The sequence below is a fragment of the Ciconia boyciana genome, chromosome 2, assembly GCF_034638445.1.
Source record: "Ciconia boyciana chromosome 2, ASM3463844v1, whole genome shotgun sequence".
NCBI classification, from domain to species: domain Eukaryota; kingdom Metazoa; phylum Chordata; class Aves; order Ciconiiformes; family Ciconiidae; genus Ciconia; species Ciconia boyciana.
In genome coordinates, this window is record NC_132935.1 from 35,850,107 (window position 1) to 35,863,515 (window position 13,409).

Sequence of the window (13,409 nt, forward strand, 5' to 3'; positions counted from 1 at the left end):
CAAACGCAGACCTTGGCGTTTGTTATCCCCAGCTGCCTTCACCTTTTTTACACTGGATAATTCTTTGCTGCTCCGAGTTCCACTGATTTCCCTTCTTCCCGTGCATATGTAATGACGTGTCAGGGCTGGTGCCTCCGTGGGCGATTTTAAGAGCACAGGTAGGCGTTCACAGGATCAGGCCTAAGAGCCACAGTCGTAAGCCTTAAGCGGCCTTCCAAATAAAAAGCCGCTGTGCCGTGACGGGCAGCTCTGCGGGCAGCACAGCTTCCCCAACCGTCCTCCCTTCTTCATCTACACAATTATTATTTTTGTATGGTGAGCTGAAGGGAAACCCAACCTCATAAAAACATAGCCCTACAGAAATGGAGCCCGCCGTTCCCTGTTCCCTGGTGAACGATCCTGCAGGCGCGATGGACGGGACGACCCGGGCCTGGGCGCAGGTGAGCGGGGCGGCAGCCCTCGACGTCGGCCCAAAGCCGTGCTCCTCCGGCACGGCTCCATCCAGCTGCAGAGAGGGAAACGCACCCCGGCAGCCCGGGCTCTCCTGCCCGGCAGCGCTTCGGCGCCCGGGACTGAGCCGGGGGAGCAGGGCTGTGAATCGCTAGCGGGGCTCGGCCTCGCTGCCGTCTTCCTCCCGCTTCCCTCACCCTGCGGGCTGCCAGGTTGTCGGTGCGAATGTAGCTGAGGAGGGGGGCGGCGGGAGCGGCCTTTCCCCGATCTCAGCCTCCATCCCCGCCTCGGCGCTGGAAGCGCAGGGCGGGAGGTGGCGTCCCATAGGCTTCCAGTACAGGTGTTAAGGCCGGAATAGGGGAAATCCTGCGCTACACGAGATACCCGGCGGCCCCACCACCCCAGAGCACGTTTATCAGCCTCCTGCGGTGAAGGCTGGGTTTGACGGCGGAGCGGCTCCCGCCGGCCCGGGATACAGCCGGCCTCGGTCCCGCCGGGCGCAGGGCGGCTCCCGGACGCTTTTACCTCAGGCACTCGCCGGCCATCCCGGCGCCCGCGCCGCGGTCAGGCACCGCCGAGGACGCCCAAACCCGGGGCCCTGCCGGCGCCTAGGGCCCTGCCTGCGCAGGCAGAAGGGTTAAGTCGGACCTGCGCATGCGCCTGCCCTTTCTCTTCCGGCGCTGATCATGGCGGAGAAGGAGTAAGTGGCCGTCCCGCCCCGGGATAATCCGCCGCCATCGGCGGCTGCGGCGGTGCCTGCTCCTTGCCCCCACCGCCGGGACGCTGCCTACCGCTCCCCGGTCGCCAGGCCTCCGCCGACGGCGCGGGAGGGGGCACGAGTGGCCTGGGGCCGGGAGCGGCGGGAGGATAGGGCCTAGCGCGGCGGGGATGCAGGCGCCGCCGGTCCTGTCCCTGGCGCAGGCGGCGGTTGCTGCCCCACCAGCCCTTGGGGAGGCGGGGAGGGAGAGATGACCCCCAAGTGCCGCTCGTGGGGGGGGGACCCGGGGCGGCAGAACTTCTCCTGGCTTGGCGGGCGGGCGGTCAGTGCCGCGCCAGGGTGCGCGGCTTGAGTAAGGATTCATAGTCGGGTACGCCTAGGGTAGGAGCTCGGCCCCGTAATTGTGGCTCTGTAGACACTGGTCTTGCAAGTTTTGTCACATCTAAGAGTTTAAAATAGTGAGTAAGCTTAAAATCCCGTGAAATAAATTTTAGACTACTGCCAAACTAGTTTTTCTCTTAAAGCACCCGCTGAAATGTTTATTAATCTGAAAGAGATGCGCTTGAAACAGACTTTTTAATGACAGCTTGGATTGTAGCAAAGTAGGGTAAAGAATTCTTGTTATTCAAGTGGTCTCAGTCTTTACGGTTGCGTATGTAGGTTGTGTGCAGCTCAACAGCTAGTCTGTTAGGTTGCCTTGACTAGTATAAAGGATGAGCTGTTCAGGCTGCCTTGAGGCCTGGCGACAGTGTGAACAAGGAAGATGCCTCAGTGAGGCCTGCATACACGTTGTGTTAAGAGTTTGCATTGATGTTTGTCATGCATTATTTTAAAGCTCAGTTTCTCCATATCGGCTAAAAAAGGGGTTTTTTTCTCATTTAGGGCAAAGAAGGTGCCATCTGTACCGGAAAGCCTGCTGAAAAAGCGGCAGGCTTATGCAGCTATAAAAGCCAAACGTCAGAAGAAGATTTTGGCTATAAAAAAGGTGAATATTTCATGACTCCTTAACTTGAATTGCTTATCTGTGGCAATACCAGCTACTACTGCTGATGTAAGGCAATACAGAAGTTTACAGTATTTAGGTCTAGTACGTTGATATTTTGTTAATGTTTTGGACTGAAATATGCCTTTTTTTTTTTTGTCAATAACAAACCAGTTCTGGGCAGAGTAAGGGCAAAGCATACAGTTGTCTATAAGATTAAAGTTAGTCTTCTACAAGGCAAGAGGTTATAGCCTTTGTGAGGGTAAGCTTGATGCATGGTAACATCATTCAAGGTAAAGCAGTACTGCTGTGTAACAGTCTTCCAGATTCTCTAGAATATCACGGAGAGTGATTCTAAACTCCCATTATATGGGTGGATGTTTCTTTAATCTGTGTTATTTGTGGGAAGTTCTAGAATATGCTACATTATTTGAAGGTGATTTTCATCTGTTAAAAGGCATTATATAATCTTAAGTAATTTTCAATTGATTTCAGTTTCGTAAGGCACAAAGGAAACTCATCTATGCAAGAGCCCAAGCTTACCACAAGGAGTACAGGCATATGTATAGGCAGGAGATCCGTATGGCCAGGATGGCCCGAAAAGCTGGCAATTACTATGTTCCAGCGGAACCGAAACTGGCATTCGTGATCAGGATAAGAGGGTAAGATTGAATACAGATGTAAACAATTTTATGTTCAAAAGCACTGAAATTGGCTTTCCTGTTATCTGCCTGTTTCAAGGGCTTAAATATGTAAGTAAAATCAAGCCTTCTGCTGGTGGCTTGGAAGGTTGTTGGCAGTAATGTTGTACATGCACCAGAGGCTTATTTAATTAAGTGCAAAATCATTATGCTGGCTATATCTGTTGTCTTTAGGAATCCCTGATTTTTAAGAAGGCAGCAAGGCTATAAATACGTGCAGGTAGTTGTTCTGTTGCACCTTAATCTCGATAAAATTACATGCCAGTATTCCCTAACATTCTACTAAGCTTCATTTGAAGTGTTTGTTTAACTCTCTTTTGGTAAAGTGTTACAGAAAACTAACACAAGCTGTGATTGGAAGAGTTATGTTCAGGAGAGCACAAGGATAGTTCTAAATTGTTTTGGTATAATGCTTATTTCAATTCTTTTCATGGAAATAGATCTGTTTTAACTTAGCACTGAAATATATAGAGATAGTAAATAACTTACTAAGCTTGCTTTGTGTAATTGGTAAAATAATGGTGCATTTCATATGGGAACAATGCTACTGTGGTTTTTTTTAACCTCACACTTAGTGTTTTCTGGGATGTAGATAACAGAGTCTTTTTTCTTATGTTCTCTAGTACCAATGGTGTCAGCCCTAAGGTCCGCAAGGTGTTGCAGCTTCTTCGCCTGCGTCAGATTTTTAATGGCACATTTGTAAAACTCAACAAAGCTTCTATCAACATGTTGCGGATTGTTGAACCCTATATTGCATGGGGGTGAGTGAAATGGCTAGTTTTATCAAATCAGGGTGCAAATGTTGAGTGCCTTTTGCATTTTGCTAGACTAGACTTGCAGTTTTACCTTGCGTTCAAAATGTTTTTGTCTTCTGTGTGCTTTCCCTGCTTTGAATTGAAAACATTATTAAGGCAGTGCTTTAAAAGGCAATGCTTGCTAGGTATGATTACACTCTCATACTAGTGTTGTTGGGAACTTGGTATGAGTAAGATTTGCTTCTCTCTTGCTTTTGTGTTTACAATTGGGACATGCTGAAATGATCTTAAATTGTTTGTTATGGAAGTTTTATTCAGGATTGTTAACTTGGAAGGTGGCTTGCGAAGACTAGTAATTATTTTTTTCTTTTTTAACTTGACTGTTTCAGTTATCCCAATCTGAAGTCTGTGCACGAATTGATCTACAAGCGTGGTTACGGCAAGATCAACAAGCAGCGCATTGCTCTTACTGATAATTCCCTGATTCAGAAACGCCTTGGTAAATACTGCTGCATAACAAAATGAAACAAGAAACCAAGTTGTTGCATTTGGATGATTAATGCTAAGCTGGACAACTATCCTTATTTGTATCTGGAGAATAGTATTGATTGGTTAATAATCTCTACTTCTGTCTTAATAGCTTAACACAAAGCAAGCTGGAAGTAACTTTCATTATAAAGAATTGAAAACCAGTGTAAAGAATCAAATTTTAGCATTTTAAATCTGTAATTTTCATTGTAAACTCCTTGACCTTTAATAGGTCTGTAGATCTTTCAGTAATGAAAAGGTGCTGCAGCAGGGAAGAAGCTTATCATATATAACTCTGAAGTTTCAAATTTAATATTAGATATTGCTTGTGTCTTAGACCTTCATGGTCTGGTAAACAGACTTTTTAAACTTCCTGTCAGAAGAACTGGCTAGTAAAAGCCATTAGCGTATCTAGTAAAAACAAAGCATGGTGGTCAGTTGTCAGGAAATAGACTGCTCGGAGAGGTTTCTTCTTTTCCAGGAATGAAAGCAAACACTGATGTCTCTCCTGTTTTTGGCACTTGATTTATGTATCACTTCAGATTTGACTGTGTCATGTTTGTTCCTTTTCCAGTGCAATAGATAATCAGATTCTAAAGGTACAAGTATTATGTTATAATCACTTTCCTTTTTAGCATTGTATTTTATGAGCAGTTAACTCACAGCGTGTCACTGAAGACTCTGGAAGGGCATTAAGAAGATACTCTGTTGCATTATTCAACAGCTTAAGTAGTTCAGTGAATTTCCCTGAGCTACACATAACTAGGGTTTAAGTGTATTTAATCCAGCTTTTCTTCAAAGAACACTATTTTCCTAAGATTCACTAAGTGGGGTTTGTTTTTTGTTGTTCCTTATTGCTGGCTACAAATATTCAACAGTTGAAACTGATGCCTCTGGCCAAATGTAACAACTAAATAATGTTGAGTTGGCTGCAGCTAATCCATTTTAATTGGAAAAGTCAGTCATTGGGTGTCATGACAGAGTGGGTGCTTTCTGACTTCCTGAAGTTTATCAAAATAAGTAGGTATGACAATAATAACTTGGTTATTCTTAGTCTGTCATTGCCCAGTGGCTCTGTAGCCCTTCTGAAAACAATGTTTCTGAATTTTAGGAAAGCTTGGCATCATCTGCATGGAAGACGTGATCCATGAAATTTACACTGTTGGCAAGAACTTCAAAGTTGTGAACAACTTCCTTTGGCCCTTCAAGTTATCCTCTCCTCGGGGTGGAATGAAGAAGAAAACCATCCACTTCGTGGAAGGTGGGGATGCTGGCAACAGAGAAGATCAGATCAACAGACTCATAAGGAGAATGAACTAGTGGTGAGATACTACCAAAGGTTAATACTATCGTCTGTTCTATCTCTGCTATGTAGGCTGCTGCCGTTATTGGTTGAACATTCAGGTTTAATATATATTCACTAGTGCTTGGGTGGTACCTACAGTATAAAGCTACTTGGACAATGCAGTGTTCTGATTTTATTTTTAAAGTCTTACTGAAGCTTAAACTTCTGTGGAGAAATTAAATCTTTATTATACCTGATATGTTTAGGAAGTATAAACATTACCAATAACTTCTCATTTACCAGTAACTTATTTTCAAACCTTATTTGGGTTTTACGATGGGAAGCCTTGAGATCTTGGCTAAAATTTTCAGCCCTCATTAATTAATTCTTAATATGATCAAAATCTTGTGATTGCAAGTACAGTGTTTTTTTAGATTGTCTGATTTCTGCTATAAAAGCCTGTTTAGGACTAGGAGAAATTAAATTATCAATTTAGACCATTTTAATGGTCTAAATTTTCAGCTTGTTCAAGCTTCAGAATGATCCAATTTAACCTTCCATGTTAGCATGACCAAGATGGTAAATTTGAAAGACTAATTTGTCCGTTTGCATAGTCTATCCTTTAGAAATGGGAAGGTTTATTAAACACTTAAAGCAGTTTGACAGTGACAGCTGAGTCATGACAATCTGTCTTACTAGGTCAAATGATCTGTCTTATCTATTGTTGTCACTCTGCTGTTCCTGCTTTGAGAAGTCTCTGCCATTCAAAGCCAAAGCTCTTTTTTTGGAGTTCTCATACTTCCCATTGCTTTTTCCACAGTTTTTACACACTAAAGTAGCTTTGGTGTTGCCTATATCTTATTTTCAATGAAGGATAAATGCCTTTTTGGTATGACAGATATGCTGGAATTTAAGAAAAGTTCGTTGTGTTAGGATGCTTGGAAAGAATAACAGGCAAAAATGCAATTTTCCCCAAACTGATTCCTCCAAAGGCAAGAAGGTTTGTTTTGGGTTTGGGTTTCATTTGTTTATTTTCTTGGTTTGGGTTTTTTTTTTTTTAAAGAAATCAGATGTGCAGTTTAGTTAGGGATTCCTAACTTCCAGAGGGTTGGTTAATAAAAAAAAAAAGTGGGTAGTGATGTGACTTCACAGCTTAAAACAGGTATGGTTGCTGTTTGGATGAGTTCTCAGAAATTAAATTTTCTGAAGGGAGGGAAGTTGCTTTTTTTTTTTTTAAAGCCTTGTAAGAAATGTTTTTATAGCCAACAAGGCATAGCAAGTTGAGCTTATAGAGGTCTGCTGTCTGTCCAAGGAGCTAAAGGAGACCTATGAAATATCTTTCCATTTGACTGACAGCTTTTTTGTAGGCTGTTCTTCAGTTTCCACTCCCCCAAGCTTTTTGCATCCATCTGTGAAGCAGTAGAGTTTTAAAGACATGGCACATGGAAACTTGCACTTCAGGAAAATAGTTGCTTACTGAGGACGGTGTTCTTGTAAAGCTATTTAGCTCAACTATGGGAAGAAGTGTGTAACTTTGAGAAGCAGAATTGCTGTGATGTTTGGTGCCTGGAGTGATGTTATGTAACTCGTACTAGCATTCTTGTAGAAATTTTGCTGGGGGTGGCACAAACTGTTACAAGTTTAGTACTGGCAGACGTTTCCCTTAAGTTAGTGCATGAGGCTTTGTAACCAAGATTGAGCAAAACTACTTTCACTTTATGCTCCTGTCTGGTTTCTGAGCATAAGATGGAAACTGCTGTTCTTAATTGAAATCCTGCAGCTTTTCTGTCATTGTAGATGCTTTCTCCTCTATCTTCATTGACAAACACTGGAAGTATACTGGTGGTCTTGAGTTTTCAGGATCCTTCCTACAGGAGGGAAGCTTCTAGTTCACTATTGCAGTGACTATAAATGCCTGTGAGGAGTAGTATATTGGCAGAGAAACTAGGGATATTCAGCTCATTGCTCGTGTTTTTCATTGGACATTTAGCTCAGCATCCTGTGTAAGTTAGCAGACATCATGGCTTTATTCCATCTTTCAATTTAGGAAATGACCTTGCAGTTTCTTATTTTATGCTTAGAAGCAGTTAGTTGTTCTGCTTGGACTGCAAACAAACGTACCTCTGGAGTAATGCTAAGATAACTGATTGTTCTTGTCTCCTCCACTTTCTATTCTTGCTATTTTCCTACTGTTCTGAATAGAGTGCATGTTTAAAATACAAGTAACCTACATGTAGAAAATAGACGAATGTTGTAGTTTCTGCTGAGGTAGTAGGCAAGTAGAGCAGTAGGTTCAGGTGAGATACTGGCAGAACTTATAAGTACTGTCATTCTCAAGGGCCACGTATCTGAAGATGAGTATTTATTCCTCTTCCCTATATGTAGATGGTTTCCTGCTATTTGTCTTTCTTATTACTTAAGTGGTAGTCTCAAATACATTTAAAAACAAATAAAGACTTCCAGTACAGATTCCTTCATATAGATCGGGGAAAAAGAGCATAGTACTTGATACTGAATTTTGACAATTCAGTATTGGCAAGATACTGAATTCCATTAGCTCTCAAGCAAACTTTACAGGAACTGGTCTCAAGTCTGCTTTTTGCAATCATTTTTGTAGGTAAACAGTCCCTGAAATGTGCTGAAAATAGGGTTACTGCAGTAAAAGTTAGAATACATACAATGTATGTCTTCAAATATCAAGTTCCCCCCGCTATGCCTTTAGACAAATAGGAAAACAGTTCAAGGTAGAAGTGTTTATCCTGTTAGTTCTGGCACTTGGAATCTGTGTTTTGAGTGAAGAGATGTTAACATAGAAGTTAGTTATTGTGTGCAAGACTATTGAAGTCTTCAATCCAGTGAAACAAAATTAGTATTTTCAGCCCAAATTATAAACTGTAGAAATGTATTAATTCTTCAGGTGGCCAAAGTAGTTTCAGATCTACACATGTCTAATGATACTTTTTTTTTTTGCTTTCAGATTCAGATGCCCAGCTGCAATCTTTCAAAGTCTGGTCTGTTAATAAAACCATCTTGCCCAAAACAGTGTGTCATCTCGGTTGGTCTCTTTTTGTGATCCTCTTCTCTAGTGGTTGTGGTTGCTAAGTTAACTTTGGTGTAACCTGTTTCAAAGAGCCATGTATAGTTTGAATTAGCAGTATATAGATAATACAGTTTCACTCTCATTTGGAGGAAGAAAATTTGGAAGGATTCATGCAGGTAACATTAGTTTTTGAGTGGCAACAATTACTTATTTTTGTTGTGATTAAAAGGACAGTAAATGACAAACTGAGCTGTATGCTGTTGAGTGGACAGGGTTCCTACTTAGTTGTAGTGCACCAGAAAGCTGCGTAAGATTATTCTATGTAAATAAGAGGCGAAGGTAAATCAGTTCTTAACATCTTAAGATCCTGATTTTAAGATCATAATTACTTCTGGCTCTGAACATCTTCAGGTATTTTTTGCCAAAGGAAACATGAAATACTTTACAAAATAGCAAATTATTTTCCACATTCTAGATAATTACTCAGCTTTACGTAATTTGTTTGCAGTGTTTTATTTCAGATACTATAGAAGTGGAGACCACAGGATTCATGAGGATATGAGCAGTTGTTGCTAATGTGTAGGTCTAGCAGAAGACAGATTAGAAACCCAGGGACTGGTAAAATGCGTAACTCTGCTTGCATTCAAGACTGACTTTTTGTCTTGCGAGCACATCACTGAAGGAGCCTTAGCCTGCTGCGACATTTGGTACAACAGATCAACAAGTTGAGTCTGCTCTGTCCGAAATGCTTTTCTCGGTTACAGGCAAGCTGTATTTACATACTTCACCAATGAAGGATGTCAATTTAAAAATCACTGGCATTGATTATTTTTTTCCAATTTGTGCAAAAGCTTATTTCTGCACTTTAGTTTAAATAAAACTTTTTAACAGCAATGCTAGTTTATTGAAGCTTGTCAAAAGCTAGTTTTGTTTTTAAATAACTCAGGAAATTATGATAGTGTCTTAACTGAAAATAGTTGTGTGCTGTTGTTTGTTAATGCGTTAGGACATTGGCAAAAGAGCCGAGTGTCAGATGGGTCAGTGTTTCCAGATACTTGAACAACTGAGTTCTAAAACCTAAAGTGACAATTCCCCTATTGTGAGTTGAGATCTAGAATCTAGTAACACAGTGTCTAAATGTGAAAGTACCAACACCTTTGTCCATTTAAGCTAATAACTGCACTAAATCAGAAGAACTTAGCAGTTCCTTACAGCTGTTCAGTGCAAGTAATTAGACTACTGAGATGTGCTTGAAAAGGATTTAGTGAGTGAGGTGAAAACCATAAAAGTACTTCATTTGTTAGGCATCTTTGTAAAGTGATAAGCAGTATGATTTACAAGGAAAAAAACACTTTCCCAAAGTTGCTGGATGAAGGGGAAAAAAAATCTTATGGTGAAAATTACAATAATCACTTTGCGCTATTAATGGGAAACCTTAGTTCTCGTCTTGATCCTGTAAGAGAACCTTTTGACTCCTTTCAGCTTAAAACTGCACCAATGGACAATGAAATTCTGATATGGGGGGGATGTACGTGAGAAAAGTTTTGTTGACTTCAGTATCCTCGTTCATTTGTTTCAGTTGGTAGAGTTCTTCCATTACTTTACTGCAAGGTTTTCAGTTATTTCCCTTTGACGCATGCATGTGTTCTAGTATATTCTTAACAGAAAAGCATTTCATGGATATAACGAAGCCATACAAATGGATAGCAAACTTTGTATGATAGGTATAGAGAATAAAAGATTAACTCATGAAGTTAATCAGTGCTGTAGGACCCTGCTTGTCTGATAAGAATGCCCTGTAGGTCCCAAATTGTGTTTAAAGGAATACATGCACTAAAGTGTTAGTGAGGAGAAAGTTAATTTGGTTTCCGTGGTACTCGAGCAACTCCTTTTTTGTACCTGCCTCTGAAATGACTTTCAGATCACAGCTGCAAAATGTTAATATATAGCGTGGGAACTAAAGCGTAGCTGTGTTTTAAGCCAGTAATCCTGTGTAGTTGGTCACCTTTTATACTAGCATAGCTTTCAGGATTTGTAGTATTGTTCTTCAGGCATGTCCCATAGCAGACACAGAAACAACTCATGATCCAATAGTTAAGGTCAGAATTTGCACTGGAAATGAGGCACGGATCCGCTTATTCAGTGCATGAGTAGTACTTTTTGGAGCATTTATGAGGTAATTTGAGTTAAAAATGTAGCTGATGAAGACAATCACTTGGTCCCCAAACGATAAATAATGCAGATCCTTTGTCAACATTCTGTGATAAAGTTCAGGTTCTTGTGAACACGCTGTTATTTTCTTACTGTCCATAACTGCCAGCAGCTGACACATTCTGGAATAAAATTTCTATGAACTCTCACCTCTTTCAGAATGACCAACATCCTTTTTTTTCCTCAGAACTGAAGCCAGAATCTTTACCTAATAGCTATTGGAGAATCAACAGGAGACTTTGATACGCTGACAACTCACAAATTTTTCAGGCATGCTAAAATTTATAGGCTTTACAGTTAATTGGTATTCCTTTTTTTGCTGGTGTCCAGCTCATACAGCCTGTTTCACTATCACCAAGTGTAAAGTCATACATCTGGAAACGGAATGGGAGCCCATCCCAAGGATCAGTGTTTTGAGAGAAAGGAGATGTGATGGATAGTCAGCTGAACATAAGCTCCCACTTGGCCAAATGCAATTCTTGGATGCATTAAAAAGGTAATATTAAATGGTGTGGGGGAGGTAGTACTACGTTTGTTCCAGTAGTGCTTACATTCATGCCAAATGCAGTATCCAGTTCTTGTGCCAGAAATCAAGCACATGCCTTACAATACTCGGAGAGCTTAATTTATTCAGTTTAAAGGCAGACGTGGTTATGAAATTAGTATCTACCTATAATTACCTCTGTGGAGAAAAGTAGTTTGATAATAGAGAATTCTTTGGTCTAACAAAGCTGTAATAGGATGAAATGTCTTGAAATTGAAGCCAGATAAATTTTGGCTTTACGCAAACAATTTTAATGGAAGATAATTAGACACTGGAACACTTAACCAGTGGTGTGCCAGATTCTTTGTCAGTGGTCATTTCTAAGTTGAGGTTTGGGTGTTTTTCTTCCTTTAAAGCATATGTTATACTTCTAAGAGATTTGTGGAGGGCAGTCCTGCAGCCTCTTACTCAGCAGAAGTTACTAAATGCAGGCTCTTCAGGTACTCAAGGGATACAAGTTGGATCCTTGTCTTAAGATGTCTGGCTACCCAGAGTGGACTTCAGAACTGTGGATGAGGTGGATGTTACGTGCTTCACAAGGGAGCGTGGACTAAGGCAGTGCACAATGTAGCAAGTCGCCTAAATCTTAGCATAAATAGCGCTCAGGAGAGGAATGGTAGGACTTCACGTACCTTTTATGGGCTTTGCTGCTTCTGCCCATTTGGAATCCAGATCTCGCAGCTCTTTCTTGAGGACTGAGACCCATAGGGTTTTTTAGAGAATTAAGCACGGTTTACTGTCAATTCTGAGTCCCCAGCGAGCAAAGTGGTGTCGCTGCTTCATACAGCAACTGGTTTGCTCACACCTAGGAAACTAGATGCATGGGTTTTGTTCAAAGCATTCCTTCCAATCCCAGTTTCCAGAAGACTGTCCTTTCCACAGAACCATAGGTGAGAAAATCTCTGCATGTTACTCCTTATTGAAGCTGTGCCAAAGTCTAAGGCAGGAAGAAGATCCTGATTTTAGCTTAATTAGGAAACTGCAGAGCAGACCGAGATACAAATCTGAAAACAGTCGCGCTTAGAAGGGAACAAAATTTTAGTCTCCTGAATTCCAGGTGAAATGTTCTGCTCAACTAGTTTCATTAGGTGCAGTGTGAATTTCTTTGTCTTCAGGGATCTTTAACGTGATTGTGTCAGTTCTCTTTGGTGAAGTTCCCATTCTTTGCATGCTTGTTTTTCCTAAAAGCTTTTGTACCATACCAGACTACTCCAGGCATCTAGGATCCCAAAAATACCTGTGCCTTGCCTAAATACAGGTTTACATGGTGCAGTTTTTCATGACTGAAGAACCTGAAAAATAAAGTACTGAGCTCATGAATTGCAAGTGCTAAGAAAGAACAAGGATGTTCAGAAACAATTTTCTACACAAAGCTTCCATCGTTTTTCAGTCTGTAGGTGATGGCACCAGCCATTTCTAGCCTGATCTGTGAAAATGAGTACTTGTGACCTTAGTCATATTGCAAATAAGAGCAAATTTTCCAAGTAAGCAATTTCCCCCAAATTATTTTTCTAAAGGTAAAAAAACTCCACAAAAGCAGTTTTTTATCTGCTAAGTATTTCTTCATGTAATCTACTCATTGCACCAAATATCTTTCATTATGAAATAAGCAGGTAGTTGGTTGGAGGAAAGCAATGAGAAATAAGGGAGTGTACAGTCATAGGGCCATGGGAAGTATATGGGGAAGAAGCCACATGCAAAGTAAAATCTAGGGTAGGGGAGGAAAAGGGAGCAGAGGGAGGTGTAAGCAGCAGTAATACTCTTCGCTTGCTTAGCACTGTTTTGGCAGTGCAGAGAGGCTGTAAATCCAGTTTAACTAGCCAGCATGCCACATGGTTTACATGCTTCCTCTCCTGAGTTGCTCTGGCAGTCAGAAGCGTTCTGCACAACTTAACTAGTCTTTGGAGTCTGCCTGGGGTGCTGGCTGGCTGTGGTGAATGCGTGCTGCCCAGGCTCTGCAGCGGTGTCGTGAAGCTCTACCCATGGCACGTTTCCACTCCTACTGCACTTTGTTAGGAGCTGCGCAAGGATTACTGCACTCTGCCATATCTGATGGCATCTGTTATCCACAATATTATGCTCTTTTTTTATTGCACAATAAAATTCAATTGAAGTTTTCAAGTCTTGATCACTGAATATCTCGTGTATAGAATACCACAGTAGTACCTAATAATTTCAGCACAATGTATGTTTAA

General features: G+C 41.3%; 1 protein-coding gene across 2 annotated transcripts; it reads left to right on the top strand.

The window, feature by feature from the left end:
* Positions 1-999: 999 nt before the first annotated feature.
* On the top strand, positions 1,000-8,462 carry RPL7 (ribosomal protein L7). 2 transcript variants are annotated; one of them, XM_072852346.1, is made up of 7 exons: positions 1,000-1,150; positions 2,051-2,153; positions 2,646-2,812; positions 3,475-3,612; positions 3,996-4,105; positions 5,246-5,473; positions 8,397-8,462. In XM_072852346.1, the coding sequence occupies exons 1-6, from the start codon at positions 1,137-1,139 to the stop codon at positions 5,452-5,454; spliced, it is 741 nt and encodes a 246-aa protein (XP_072708447.1). In that variant the 5' UTR covers positions 1,000-1,136; the 3' UTR covers positions 5,455-5,473; positions 8,397-8,462. The 2 variants fall into 2 exon arrangements, with proteins under 2 accessions (XP_072708447.1, XP_072708446.1); XM_072852345.1 differs by having other exon boundaries at positions 5,246-5,456.
* Positions 8,463-13,409: the final 4,947 nt, after the last annotated feature.

Coding starts and splice junctions, on each gene's coding strand:
- RPL7 (XM_072852346.1), top strand. Junction 2,154..2,645: donor AGATTTTGGCTATAAAAAAG/GTGAATATTTCA, acceptor AATTGATTTCAG/TTTCGTAAGGCACAAAGGAA. Junction 3,613..3,995: donor GAACCCTATATTGCATGGGG/GTGAGTGAAATG, acceptor TGACTGTTTCAG/TTATCCCAATCTGAAGTCTG.